General features: G+C 33.7%; 1 protein-coding gene across 1 annotated transcript in view; it reads right to left on the bottom strand.

Moving 5' to 3' along the window:
- Positions 1-15,541, bottom strand: part of LOC147064107 (semaphorin-2A-like) — a 654,225-nt gene that overhangs the window by 105,005 nt on the left and 533,679 nt on the right. Inside the window, exon 2 of the mRNA XM_085958708.1 lies at positions 13,043-13,130. Coding sequence (XP_085814834.1) covers positions 13,043-13,130 — 88 coding nt within the window. The remainder of the gene's footprint in view (positions 1-13,042; positions 13,131-15,541) is intronic.

Genomic DNA, 15,541 nt, shown 5'->3' with positions numbered 1-15,541 from the left:
ATTCTCGGTGTCCACCTGAATTCCGGAGTGGTATAGGTCATGGCTGGGGAGGGCTGACAGGGCTCTAGCCTGGGGCCCGGGCTGTGGGGGGCCCGGCATGTCGGGTTGACCAGATAAGTGAGATAAACACACAACATAAATTAGCTTTAATAGTAAAAAAAGTCGCCTGCGGCGCTATTATCCTTCATGACTATGAACATTTTAAATTATATAATTGTCCAATATATTTTCTGATTATTATGTGTCGATACTATGTTTAACGAAATTGCTTCGGGTGTTGATATATTCCACCTACGTGAGAATGAGTTTAGGTGGACGTTTTTTTATAAATTTTTACAATAGGGTCTGCTTAACTCATCCGGTGTACTTCCTTGTTTATGTACTCGTAATACTGTTTTATATATTTTTGTTTCTAAATGTCATGTTGTGAACGTCTTAAACTTATAATTTGTAATGTCCATAATATTTATATAAAAAAAATTGAAATAAAAAAATACTCGACAGCTCCATTATCAAAGTAGATGTATTGAAAATCACCAATAATTCACTGTATAAGTATCCTCAATTTGAACTAAAACACAATTTGAAAAACGTTAATGTAGTGTTTCACACTGCCTTTAATCTAAGTGGTGGATAGGGGGCCTATCAAATACCCTAGCCCAGTGGTCGGCAAACTCATTAGTCAATAGAGCCAAATATCAACAGAGCCAAATTTCTTAAGGGGGTAAATGCTCAGCGTAGGTCCTAATAGAGCTTTTGTTCTATATTCAAAGCATGATCCTGGACATACCTTAAACGTTGTAGATAATCTATTTATATAATTTTGAAGCCTTATTACCCGTTATATTTATTTTAAACATTTTTGATGACTGCATAAAGTATTTCTATAACATAAAATAGTATTCTTTTAAACCTCTCGCTCTAATGTTGTAGAATATAGTCATATTTCAGTACATAAATGTGCAGTGGTGTTAAGATTTTTTACATTTATTAATTTTTAAACGCATTTATAAAACCTTCAGTATAATTTATATCGACATTATTATAGTGAAATATTTACGATAAAAAAATATATTGTAATCTCTGTGATCCCAAATTTGACAAGAATTAGGCATTTTATTATTCAAAAAATGGGCAAGATTTACACATTTGAAGATAATTCTAAAGATACTTATTATAAGCTATGTCTTTGACCATTCAAGGTGTGATAAACATCCTACGAATAATGATTGCTCTATAATAATTATTGACCTAAGAATAAAGTAGTGTTTTTTTGAAATACGCCATTTCTTTTGGCATTCCCCAGTGGTTAAGCTACAACATACGGCCGTAGCACATAAATTGACAAACTATAATTGAAGCAGGGAGTAAAATGATGTTAACGCGCGTGTTTGAACATGTACCTAGCCGATTTTTTTTTAAAACGGTAACGGGTTTTGACTCTTCTCCTCAGCTGCTTTCTTCCTTACATCATCGACAAAATATTTAGTGCAAAATTACGAGTTTTTAGTTGTAGTATCTCTCTAAATTTGAATGCGCCAATTTTTCCCGACACATAAATACAGGTCGGTGCCATTTAAGTTTTGAATAAACGCCAAGTCTCGGTCTATTCAACATTACATTTACGGTTATCCTCTTCCATTTTCTTTGCTTCTTCTTTGTAGCCATGTCAAATATGGGAGAGAGCATCTGTGGCAGAGCCGCACTCAAGGGGCCAAAGAGCCGCATGTGGCTCGCGAGCCGCGGTTTGCCGACCACTGCCCTAGCTTGAGGGCCCGTTTCAGGATATGAGGGCCATGGTGTAGGTACACCGAGCACAATAGACAAAAGACCGATAAACGAGATATTAGGCTGTGTTGTGTTGACTAGGTTGTGTATACGTTAAATGCAATAATACTTTTTTTGTCCATTTTTAATTAATATTTTGGAACCTCAATATTAAAAAACCAAAAATCTATGATTAACATTCGGCGAAAAGAACGACTACACCCACTACAGTCGTTGGTGGTGTAGATCAAAAAATCATTTTTTTCGGTGGAATTCGGCATAAATATTGTAGCTCTCTAGACCAGTGTTGCCAAAACTTTCGACATCTGTGTACCCCTTCTATAATTTTCGCAACACTGAGTACTTCTCGTCAAAGAAAAATGCATATAAGTACTTTAATAACAATCAAAATATATTTATATATTCCTTTTGTAGTACATTAACAAAATAATAATAAACGAAAAATAAAATTCATTCATAATAAAATATAAATAAAAGTTATATTATAAAAAATAACATTCATTATAAAAATGAGAAGGATGAAATTATTTATAATGAAACGACAGATCATCATAATTTGGTTCCCTGGTTATTAATTTTAATCTGAAATGCGGTTCCACTCCCAAAGGCTGTTCCTTTTTTTGACTTAATGTCTACAAATGCTGAAAAAGCAATTTCTTATGGATATGAAGTTGAAAATGGCAATGTATTTCAGGAATTTCTCTGTTAAAACTGGATACACATGTTGCATTTGCAACCTAAATGATGTTTAAGTACACTCCTTATATATATTTTGCAAGAATCAGTCTGAAGCTAATAATTCCAACAATTGCTCTTCTTCCGCTTGCGATAAGCCTTCTAGCATGGATGTTGTATTAATGCTTGTTGCACCAGGCGTAGCCATAGCCCGGTGCAGCGCGTACCCCCACCAAACTCTTCCCGTACCCCAGGGGGTACGCGTACCACACTTCGGGAAACACTGCTCTAGACCAAGCGGGTAGCACAGCCGATATTATTTTTAAGAAATGTTTTAGCAAACTAGGTGCACATGTCCAGCATGGTCGCTGTTAGTCACTTCCAATCCGCCAGTCGCTGATGACACGCTCAACGGTTACCGCCACTATGCCTCCACTTAGGCTAGGACTATGAGAAACTGTACAAATATATCGCCGTGTATTGTGAAAATATGTAAAAATAATTATATGAAGAAGAAAAGAGCCTATGGGACTAATTTACATTCTCCAACTTGGGCCCCCCCCAATATTAAATCCTGGGTGCGCCACTGATGTAGTATAGATTATTGATACAGAAAATTGCATCTTTTCTCTGTCTAGAAAACACAATATTATTATAATAAGTATATATATTAGCGATCGACCTTATAGGGACTACTGCTATGACCATAAATGTTATAATAAATATTGGTTGGGCCATTTATATTCCCATTTCCATCCTTAGTTCCCGACCCACCTCATTAATCTAGTAGTATTGTCACAAGAGCAATAACGGGTAAAAAACTACCCTAATTGCAAGAGACAAGCAGTTACGACCAACAGCCGACGCGAGCGGGCTTCTGACAGCTTACCGTGGCTAGTAATTGATTGAAAACTCAGGAGTAACTCAAAACATATCTGAAAGATATTCGTTCAATCATACATACAAATCATTATCATTAATCAAGATCATAATCATCCATAAACTGTGAAACAAGTGCGTCAACAGGGTGACACAAAACAACCAATGCGTGTGTGTATGACCTGGGACCAGTGCCAGTGTGCGCCAGCCCTCATCTCATCAAAAGGTCAGTGCCACGACCACAGAACAGATAATAAATAGAATACCGATAGGCTATATTCAATGCGCCGCATCTTGATGCACGGTTTTGAATGTGTGAGTGTCCTACGAAAATGAAGCACGCATTATGCACATGCAATAGTGTGTGTAATACACCAACATTAAATGAGCGTAAATGCATAAACCGAGAGCAGTTTTCAGTATTCGACGTAAAACGTATTCTTGACACGTGTGTAAGTATAACCCGGATTCTTCCTTACTCGAGTCGGTTACCTGCTATCACCTTACCCGTTATGTATTTCAGTTTCCATTATTTCTGAGTTCCCTGGCCACGTCTTCTTGCTCATCACCCCCTTCCCCTATATCCGGAATTCCCAGCATCATCACCCACCAATTAATACAGTCCACTGCGAAAAGCTCTACCAAATATAATTATAACTATATTGAAAATATATAAGACTTACATTGCCGGGCGGAAAAAATGGCAAATACTGTAATATTTTGGTATGCCAAAAAACGTTATTGCAAACTTACAGTATGATTTTCCAATAAATTGTTTTTCAATTCGCAAGGGGCACGTGTTAAGTTGTAAACCGGGGGCTATTTTTAAGTAAATCAATCACACTTTTTGTGGGCTCGGTTTAACAGTTTACATGGGAACTAAGCGCCGAACCTTTTTTGCACAGCCTTCGTGAAATTTGCGAATTTACCCTCCCGGACTTAATGGAGTATGTGATTTACCGATGAAATAAATACAGCCAGACAACTTAAAATAAGCCAGCACTAAAGACTTAATGGTTATTTAAACAGTAACAATACAAGTAGATTTTTTTATATTTTACAGTTGGCGGTTAACTTAATTAATTCCACTAACGCAAGTTAAATTTGTCGGACGTAGCGTCTTATATTTTTACCATTACGCCAAAAAGTATTATGAATTATAAAATAAGTTTATTTCTTGGTTTGTTTACGCCAATATAAATGGAAAACCTTATTTTAACTTTTTTCCTGAATTACCACCAAGTAAATACTGAATCTTTCGAAAAGGTTGATTTTGCGTTTTTTATTCTCAAAATATAGATAATTATTTATTTATTTATGTAAGAATACAAAACATTGTGGACATAACAAATCTAAATTCAAGACGTACACAACATGAGATTTACATTGTAAGTCAAATATTACCCTCATAAAAGAGAAGAGAATATAGAAAAAAATATTATAACAATAATAATAATAATAACAAAAAAAATGAAATAAAATCAAAACATACTTAAGTACAATTTAATACAGAAAAATATAATTTTTGAAAATAAAAAACATCCAATTTTATACAGAAAAATACAGTTTCAAAATCAAAATGCAAAGTACATCATTGAAAATATCTATGTCTTTAGGTAGCGCATTTACTAATCTTGCACCCCTCGCTAATGGTGCCGTATAGGCTTGACACGAGGAGACGGTTCCAATCCAGAATTACTTCGACACATGTTAATAATTTAACAAAATTATAGATGTCAAGCCGTTATATTTAACAATAGTATCGTTTTGTAAAATATATATAATAGTATGTATATTAATTAATACCGATTTCGTAACAAAAGAAACGGGTTCTAGTCAGTATTTAATTTTATGTATTAATTAGGTTTCGACTACGTAATATATATTTTTCAATATTTTAATTAGTTAATGAATATATTACAGTAATTATAGTTCACGTATAAGTAATAATAGTACATGATTTTGCTTAAAATATATTTAGTGTATACCTATATAATACCTATAAATAAATGAAAGGAAAAAGCTAGAAATAAAATTATTGACTAGTTATTATATCTACCCATTCTATTCACTAAAAGATTTTGTCACATACAATAGGCAAATTTCATTCAACAAGTCACCGAAATTAATTCGTCACTCGTCATACGGCATTACAATTATCATAATACGTTTTATAGATATTGAGTAGCATGTTATATTAATTTGGTGATTTACCATAATGGGTAATGAATTTATACTTCAACTAGCAGAGCCAGCTGTCTCGCTAGGTCTTGTTTATACTACAATTCTTGTGACAGTATGTTCAATCAAAGTTATGTTGCGTCACAGATAAAGTCTGCTAGAAATAATTTGTTCAATGTTCAAAACTACACCCAAACAAAGAGCAAATAATGTTATCACTTCAGCATTCATGACGATTCTACACTCTTTCGGGGGTATACTATAGCGCAGTAGCGAAGACTGCATATTGTGGTAATATAACATGGGAAACTCATAATAATAATACACACATAGATATTGTGCAAATTGTGATTACATACATCTAGCTAGAAGTAATGCGCATTTTTCTATACGGACGTCTGAACATTTCATATCCCTCCAAAGTGAAGCGCTTCTTATTTTCCTACAATTAATATTAGTTAGACTACAGACCAAAATTTTCATACTATGTAAAAGTGTCGCTAGTTTCTCACGTTGTAATTTTATTACTTAAAATAGAATAAAAAATCTATTCACATTGCTCGTAGCATTTCAATTATATTATGTTTAAAAAAATATTGTATTTTAAATCAATGCAAGTGCTAAATAATCATCTCAGTTTAAAGCGTGAGTATTTAAATCTTTTCTTTCTACCACTCCGGCGGCAGGCCGTGAGTGATGCACTACGACTCAAGTGATACAACGTCACGCGGGCATCATCGTGGATAATTATTGAAAACAACTTTCACGCAAGCTGGAAATAAAAATAGGAATGGTATTTCAAAATTTCAATTAAATTATATATCACGACTCAATTCTTATTGGCCTGGCGATGGTGCGATTAAGTGGGTGCGACCAAAATCCATCCTGATTGACGTGTTGGACATATCTGCTATAGAGCATCCAGGATATATATTTAGACATAATATTGTTATGTCGGTCCAGCCTATACGAGAACAGCTGACATCTGTAATTATAAAGAAGGCCAATCACAACATTATAATATGTTCTTATAACATTTTGTTTTCGCCAGTATAAGAGACAATATAATATACATACTGCTGTAAAGATAACATCACTATGGCCTACATCCTAAAGCGGGCCCCCAGGTTAGAGCCCTGTCAGCCCACCTCCCCTTATGGGGGCCATGGACATCACTATACTAGTATTTTAATTTTATCGCATAGTACCTAATTACATTCATATTACGTACCGTGATTGGGATGTAATTTATAGTCAAAATGATTCCTATACGTTCTTATCGTGTTAAATTAAAAATATACATAGTTTATAAAGCGACACCTCATTACTCACACTCCAAGATATTTGAAGAAGAGTGACAGGGCTGTAGTCAGGGGGCGGCAATATTAATATCGCATTATTATTTCTTGATATTATTCGTGCGGGAAGGGCGTTAATCAAACGCGCACCTCTGAGTAGATACGATCTGACAAGCTAGTAGGCCATATGTTGAGCCCTGTTAATTACGCTTCTATCACATGAATAATGGGCTAACTTCACAGCTGTGCTCGTAGACACCGGTGCATGTAGTGATTACAGTTTCACTACGAAGACTTATTCTAAATTAACTTAATATACTTGTGGGGATTAGTTGTCTGCTATTTTACCCAACCTCTTTAGTCCTGACTTGAATTAAAATACACATATTGAATTTAAGAAAAAATACAGGTTTACTCAGTTGTATTCATTTGGGATATTTGTCACTCCAGTATGATACGAGGGTGGGTCAATAATTCCTTAGAAAAAAGCATTAAAACAGTTTTTATTTTTGTATTTTTTTTTTATTTCTCAACATAATCTCCTTGGAGCTCAATACACTTGGTTAGACGTTTCTCAATTTTTTTTAAACCGTCAGAAAAATAAGTTTTCGGAAGGTCCTCAAAATAAGCATTTGTCCGATCGATGACTTCTTCATTTGAAAAAAAACGTTGTCCACTTAGCCATTTTTTTAAGTTTGGGAAAAGGAAAAAGTCACTGGGGGCTAAATCTGGCGAATACGGTGGGTGGTCGACCAATTCGAACTTCAATTCTTCAATTTTAGCCATTGATCGTAAACATGTGTGAACACAGGCATTGTCCTGATGAAAGAGGATTTTTTTCCTGTTTAAATGAGGCCGTTTTTCTTCAATTTTGTTTTTTAGCTGGTCCAATAAAGATGCATAATAATCCCCTGTTATTGTTTTTCCTTTTTCCAAATAGTCAACGAAAATAATTCCACGTGCATCCCAAAATACAGTAGCCATAACCTTACCAGCTGATTTTACGGTTTTCGCCTTCTTTGGACATGGTTCGCCTTTCGCAATCCACTGCTTTGACTGTTCTTTCGTCTCGGGAGTATAGTGGTGTATCCATGTTTCATCTACAGTCACAAAGCGACGAAAAAATTCATGCGGATTGCGTTGCATGAGCGACAACAGGGCTTTAGAGGCCACCACCCTATTGCGTTTATTGTCGACTGTGAGCAAACGCGGCACTCATCTTGCAGAAATTTTTTTCATGCCCAATTTGTCATGTAAAATAGAAATGACGCTACCTTTTGAGATCCCTGTAACCTCAATTATCTCACTCAACTTTAATCTTCGGTCACTTAACACCATATCGTGGATTTTATTGATCATTTCTGGTGTAGTCACCTCTACAGGACGTCCTGAGCGTGGTTCATCCTTTGTTGATGTACGACCACGTTTAAATTCATTTAACCAGTTATAAATAGTTGCAAGTGAAGGAGCAGATATGCCGTGAACTAAATCCAACTCATTTTTTATTTCCTTTGCTGTTAACCCTTTTATATTAAAATGTTTAATAACAGCTCTAAGCTCAATTTTCTCCATTTTCCATTTTTCCATTTTCCACAAGCAAATTTTTTTTTAAATGTACGAGAAACACACAACAACCCGACCAATCTGATTGAAACTTCGCAGCATACTGAATCGGTAGTGCCGCTGCATGAAAACAAACCGCTTACAGTACTAGTCGCGCCACCTGTCGGCTTTTCTAAGGACTTATTGACCCACCCTCGTATCATCGGTTTTGAGTGAATCCAAATTCGAATTCAAATGCATCACTAACGCTCTTACATATGGCAGAGTATTTTACGCCGATTAAACCAAGGTATGTGTAATTATAAAATTACCATAGTGTCTACAAAAACAACACATTGTAATAGAAAGACGATCCGTTTAGAACGTATCACAGCTCATAAATTAACTCATTCGCTGTTGACTAGATAATGTTTTTTTAATTACTACCTTTAGAATGCACGTTAATTACATTGATCGGCCGCCTGGTCATTACGCGCCAGGTGCGTCTTCAACGTCCAAAGTATTAATTATATTCGCAAAATATTTTTGATATCAAAGTAATTAATAATAAGCTGATTTTACAATTGTTTTTATTGTAGCAGCTATCGTTTATTTTTTTTGTTAGAACAGGTACTTGAATTGGTGATTTTAGAGTGAAGAATGTTTCCTGACTGTCACTTGAGTTTCCTATTTTAAAAGCCGTTATGATATAAATTATTCCTCTGTGATTTCCTTGGTACTGTCAAAAAATATTAGTCGAGGGTTACCAGGTTTTAGTCAAATATAAAATGATGCTGAATAACTTAAGAGCGTACTTCAGTGAAACGGCAAATAATTTTCAACAGTAGGTGCGACGAAATTTGGCACTCGTCGCCAATCGGAGACCGATAGTCGAGGTGTGCGCACGTCGATTTGTTTTGTCATGGCGTCGGATGAATATATTCTTAAATCGTGTAAAGATGACTAAAAAACTTTACGTATGTACTTAAAAAGAAAACATGTCAATGAATATACTATTATTATCAGTAATATAACAATAAACATAACATTAAATGGACGCATGCTGAATTTTTATGACAAATTTTATTTCGTTCGGCACTCGTCATTTGCAAAATCCGCGCATCGCCTAGCCACAATCTTTTTAGACCATGCCTCAACTGAAGCCTTAATTACGTCACCATTAATGTGTGAAATATTTAAAGCCATATATTATAATATGCCACCTCATATTATTATAATGTTTTGGTTTGCAACAATTTTAACATATGTACTTTCATATGAACGTTTGTAATATATAATATAATATAACGTAGATTCTCTGGATGGTCCAAGCCTTAGTATTCTTAGTTCAAAAAAATAGATAAGCATGAATGATAAAGTTTAGTGTGCACTATTTATGTTGAATCTCCACAGCCTACTTCTACCCTTCGTCGCTGCTATATTTACTGTTTGATTTAATTATGCTTTTTTTGTCTGCCTATTATTGGGACCATCATCTTTTATTTTATATCTCATACTACTCATATTGTATACTTCTATGATTGAACGTGTTGGTTGACCTACATACAAAATTAGCTAGTTTAATGTTTGAAATAATTAGGAAGACTTATTTTATTTATTAATAATATTTATTGGTTTAAATATTCTGCGGGATGGAATCAAATGTGTTGGCCGGCTGGAATCATCAGTTGAAATGGTCTGTACAAAGCGTATTTTGAATACGTACCTGCCAACGTCGGCGATTAAAAACGGATAACTCATTGGATGTGAGTTAGCTCACTTTGTAAATGAAATATCATAATGGAATAAACTCTGCTATACGTTTCATAATTATTGGATAAATTCTTTTGTGATTAAGCGTCCCAAATATAAATTTTTCATAGCTCTAAATATATTATTTTTATCTAATATAATAAATTTTGTATATATTAATAAAACAACTGTGTTCAACTTCTTGAAGCTTGCTTACAACTAGAGTTGGGTATTTCTCGAGAAAATCTCAATCTCGAGATTCGGGATTTCCCGAAATGATGAAATTTTGAATTCTCGAGATACGGGATTTCCAGAAAAGAATTCTCGAGAATTCTCGAGATATCGGGAAATTTAAAAAAAAACCTGTAAAAATCCTAACATCAGTGTAAAAACAGACGAATTCCAAAAAATATGATTTTTTTTATTAATGTAAGAAGACAAACGAAATATTAGTAGGCAAACACACTTAATTGAAAACATTATTTATTAAAATAGAATTTCAAAAAACACAGACTGTTAATCGCTGCGTCTGACAATCGCGTACGCCTTTGAGACATAAAATTCCCTGATGTTGTAAAAATTGCGCTCATTTTGAGTCGACGTTGGCTTAATTGTGTTAAATGCCCCGATCAGTCTTTGAACGTATTGTGTTTTATGTCCACTTTTTTCATATAGAAAATCGTTTTTCAATTAATATTTGGTAATAAAGAAATCTCGAATCCCGAGAAAAGATTCTCACGATCCGGATATCCCAAAATGTTAAAAATTTCAATTCTCGAGATTCGGGATGGGAAATTTTGAAAAATTCTCGAGAAATCCCATCGGGAAATTCCCGAAACCCAACTCTACTTACAACACGTTGTCCATTTCTCACTCAGCTCCGAAGACCCTTTTCATTATCTTTCTTGATAAGACCCAGAATTATGATCAATAGTTCAATATGAACCTGATGAGCGATTTGTATAGCTTTAGATTGGTTTTCCTTGATTGTTTCAGTCTTGATCTGAAATATATTTGTAAACCGTAGTAGGAGTTTTATTTTTTGCAGAGTAATTTTATTCCTCTACTAATATTCTTAGCTGATGCCATTTTGAGAGATAACGCGTAATCCCAAATGCATATAAATACATTCGTTCACTTTCGCAAATTTGTCGCTTTTAAGTGTGAGTGATAAAGCTTGGTGGAAACTTACATGCAAGCATGTATTTTTGATTTTAATTCATTTATCTGGATTCCCACTTATTTAGCAGCTCTTTCTAAGCTGCTCGCCACTATATCGATATCATCGGCATATCTGAGGAATTGAATCGTTATATTGTATGTAACCGCTATTGGTTAGGTATGAAATGATTTTTCAAGCCCTAGCAGACAGCAAGGGCATTACACTTATCGTGTGTGTGTTGCACAACAGAGAGTTCCGGTTATTTTTTCAAATATTCTTACATGCATTCTAATGTTTATTAGTTTATTAAGATTCTTCAGTTCTTTTTACAACGATAGTAAAATAAATAACCTAATTAACTTTTTACGCAAGTATTTTACATGTGTACTAAATTACAACTCTAATAATGGTGTAATATATTAATGTTTAGTATATTTATAAGTATAATAATTTTGATATATCCCGCATCCTGATTGATATATTTATAATTTAAATCCCATAATAGGTTATTATTATAACAGTAAATGGATTAAAATAAAACTGCAACTGTTGCTAGATGAAAGCCAAGAAGAAAGTAGGTCCAGATTATGTATCCGAATAAACCAATTTGATAGATTTTTTAGCTACTCTAATGAATAATTTTTAATAAGATTAAAATTAATTTGAATACCTATATTTGAGTTAAGAGCATACAGTGAAACGGCAAATAATTTTCAAGTATAGGTGCGACGAAATTTCGTACTGGCTGCCAATCGGAGAGCGAAAGTCGAGCTGTGAACACGTCAATTTGTTTTGTGATGGCGTCGGGGGAATTAATTCTTCAATCGTATAAAGATGATTAAAAAACGTTACCCATTTACTTGAAAAAGAGAATATGTCAATGAATATATTATTATTATTACTAATAGAACAATAAACATAACATTAAATGGACGCTTGTTGATTTTTTATGACAAATTATGTTTTGTTGTGCACGCGTCGTTTGCACAATCTTCGCGTCGCGTAGTCACGATCGTTTTAGACCATGCCCCAGCTGAAGTATAGCCTTAAACGTATGGACTGGATTTTTAGAATCAAACGCATATATTAAATTAAACACCGCGATAACTAAACTTGTAATAATACCCCGTTTACACTAACATAAATTTACTGCTGACAGTACGTATTATCGCGGCAATAACAAGAAAATGCACGTGTTAGCACGTATTGTCATGCAAGTTGCAAGACTGCATGCATGGATCAAAAAAGTTTGGAAGCTTCTGAATTTTTATGCGACAGTTGGGATTTTTTCGATCTGCGTCTGCGCAATAGAATGATAGTGGCGAACCTGCCGGTAAAAAACGAACTACACGCAAAGAGACTCATTTTGAGGTTCACCAATTTTTACGATCTCTCAAATAGTACCATAAAATGACAAAATCGCGTCTCGCTAAGTCTTGAAGAATGAGATTGGAGGAACAGTCAGCGCTTTTACGTGTAAACAGTTATTTTCACGTTAATTTAAAATTTACACTATTTCTGCCAGTAAATCCATGCACGTGTACTGGCGCTATAATAGTTAGTTATTATTGTCATGCGATCAAAACTAGCCACACGCTGCAGTCGCAGACTTTTCTAAGTGCTGTCATATAAAATTGACCACACTTATATACACCACATGGCAACTATAAACGATTTTTTCGGTCGACTCGGATGTCAAATTGTAGCTCCTGTGGGTTTGATCTTAGTATAAAACAAAAATATACAACATAATATGATTGCTTACATGGCTCCAACGTAGAGTGTGTGAGCATCCTCATCCATGAACATGGTTCGGTAAAAATAATGTCCGCACGAAAATTCACCATGATGTTCTGAAAAAATAAAATAGCAAGAATTAATACTTTGATTCATTCAATAAAAGAATGTTACATTTTTAAATCTTGTAAATTATTCGTCGAATAAAAAACAGTACTTATATTAATTATGATTGTATAATTCAACCCATTATAAACATTACAAATTATTACATCAATACGTTCACAATAAGAAAATAATACAGTAAAAAATACAGTCAAAACAATAACTCAGCCTGGCTCGTCGGAATTAATCGCAGAAAATGGGAAACCATTGATTGCAGAGCACCTCATTAAAACATTATTTCTTGCAAAATAAATTATGACAATTTTAAAGGTTTTTTGAGGTTGTCAACTTTTTAAGTATATACCCACAAGACTTTACGCTGTTTAAGGTGAAGTAGGTCTTACTCATGTTTACCTACATGCATCATGTATAAGAAACCATAGTGCATACGAGTAATTGAATGAACTGATATGGAAAAGTGTAATGAAATATTATTTAAACATTTCAAAATACGGACCACAATGTACTTTGATGTATTTTGATAAACCTCGGATTGACGTACCTACAAGTTTCTCAGTGCTGTATTAATAGTATTAGTGAAGTTTCAGAAAGAAACACAGAGCCGAATTCACAAAATATAATATAAATTAAGTAGATACTTAATATATCACGGTGAAGACGGATGTAAACGACCTTAACAAACAAAACGACAAACAGTACACAATTAGACAGTCATCAATATATTGGTATAACTATAGTGACGCCACGTAACGCGCGGCAATTTGTTCTCATTACCTTCGGCTTATTTAAAAATGTCAGAATAAATTCAACACGCGCAATTTAAATATTATTTGTTTTTATAATTTGACCTTTCTAAAATCTCTAAAAACATTCGATAATCTATATTATATATAATATAATTCTTTAAATATTACCGATTACAAAGCTATTAATTTCATAGTATTTAAAAATGTTGCTGGTTTCTCACATGGTAGTTTCATTTCTCACGGATAAAAAATCGTAAAATTTGCATTATATAGACTGTAGACTATAGAGAAATGGTTTTCTATGTATTATTATTTAAAAAAAATCTCGTATCCGTATTCTTTTTACAACTAAAGGTAGGTATATGTAAAATTTAATCGCTCAGTATTGAAAACTTCGCCAGTAATTTATATTACGAGTACATTGATATGATTTTATAAAAGATTTACATTATTCTTTATTGATTCCGAAAACATATAATTTTATATATTGAATAAAATATGCATGTCTTCAGAAATTAAGAAATTAAATTAGTCACGTGATGTATTGCTAATTTAAATCATTTTGTTTCCCTGGAAATTGGTGTCATTCCACGCTTTCAACATTATATTGTTGTAGTGCTATCTATTATGATGATATCAGAATGTGGGATATTTATATATTTAAAAATGAACAACTATTTCTGTGGTGTTTTGACTATGAGTGCGGCTCTGGCGAATTAACAATATCGCTATATTCATAAGACGTGGATCGGTGACTAGATTAATCGACCTAAAAGCTTCTAGGCTTATGACAATAATTAGTACAGACTAAATAACGTTTATTTTAAACTATCTTTTGTATTTATTCAAAATGTAAAGTGTGAATTAATCCAATATCAATAATTATTAACGATGTAATGCATCTTAAAAAAAACTGTAAACCGAGTGCTTAAAATAAAAGTGTGAAGGCAAGTTTAAATTTTTTCACTCTAATTACAATAATTGAAATAAAATAGATAATTAATCCACATAATAGAAAAAAAATAATCAGGACGGTTTTGTCTGCTAAGTTAGATTTTGCTAACTAATTTGAAGTTGCTAAACTGAAATTTTCTACCTGATAAAAATACCATCATCATAATTTCAATAAATTTTTCATGTGGTTTTAATTGTAATTACTAGAGTTATCCTGTGTAGGTATCTTTGATGTGTGAGACAGTCGTTTGGTAGCGAATGGAAACAACAATTAACATATAAATTAAAGAAACTTTTGAGAATGTCATAAAATAAACTCGCTGCTATATTTACATGTCGGGAGGGCGCGGAATGTGGTGATGGACCGAGTGAAGTGGCGCGATCTTATGCTTGACCTATTCTCCAATGGCTCGGTCTAACAGGGTGATCAATCGTATCAAAAATGTTTTTACAATATATTAGAGTAGCCGTCATATAACGTTGCCATTTGGAATAGATTTTTTTGAATTAAAACATGAGTAAACCAATCGAGTGCCTGGCTTTTACTAATGCAATTATACGGTTGCGTATACATACAAATCCTTGTCACTGTGTACAATGGCAAGGTTACGTGAAGGATACTGTACCATTCGTATAAAAGTATCATTGATATTTCGTTCCATTCCCTTTGGAATTTTTTTTTTAAAGGGTGCCTACCTAAC

Source organism: Rhyacophila brunnea, unplaced genomic scaffold (assembly GCF_057557595.1).
Source record: "Rhyacophila brunnea isolate RB1 unplaced genomic scaffold, BYU_Rbru_1.0 scaffold_8, whole genome shotgun sequence".
In the NCBI taxonomy this organism is placed as follows: Eukaryota; Metazoa; Arthropoda; class Insecta; order Trichoptera; family Rhyacophilidae; genus Rhyacophila; species Rhyacophila brunnea.
Note: the sequence above shows the minus strand (reverse complement) of the source record. Positions and strands in the feature narration are given on the sequence as shown.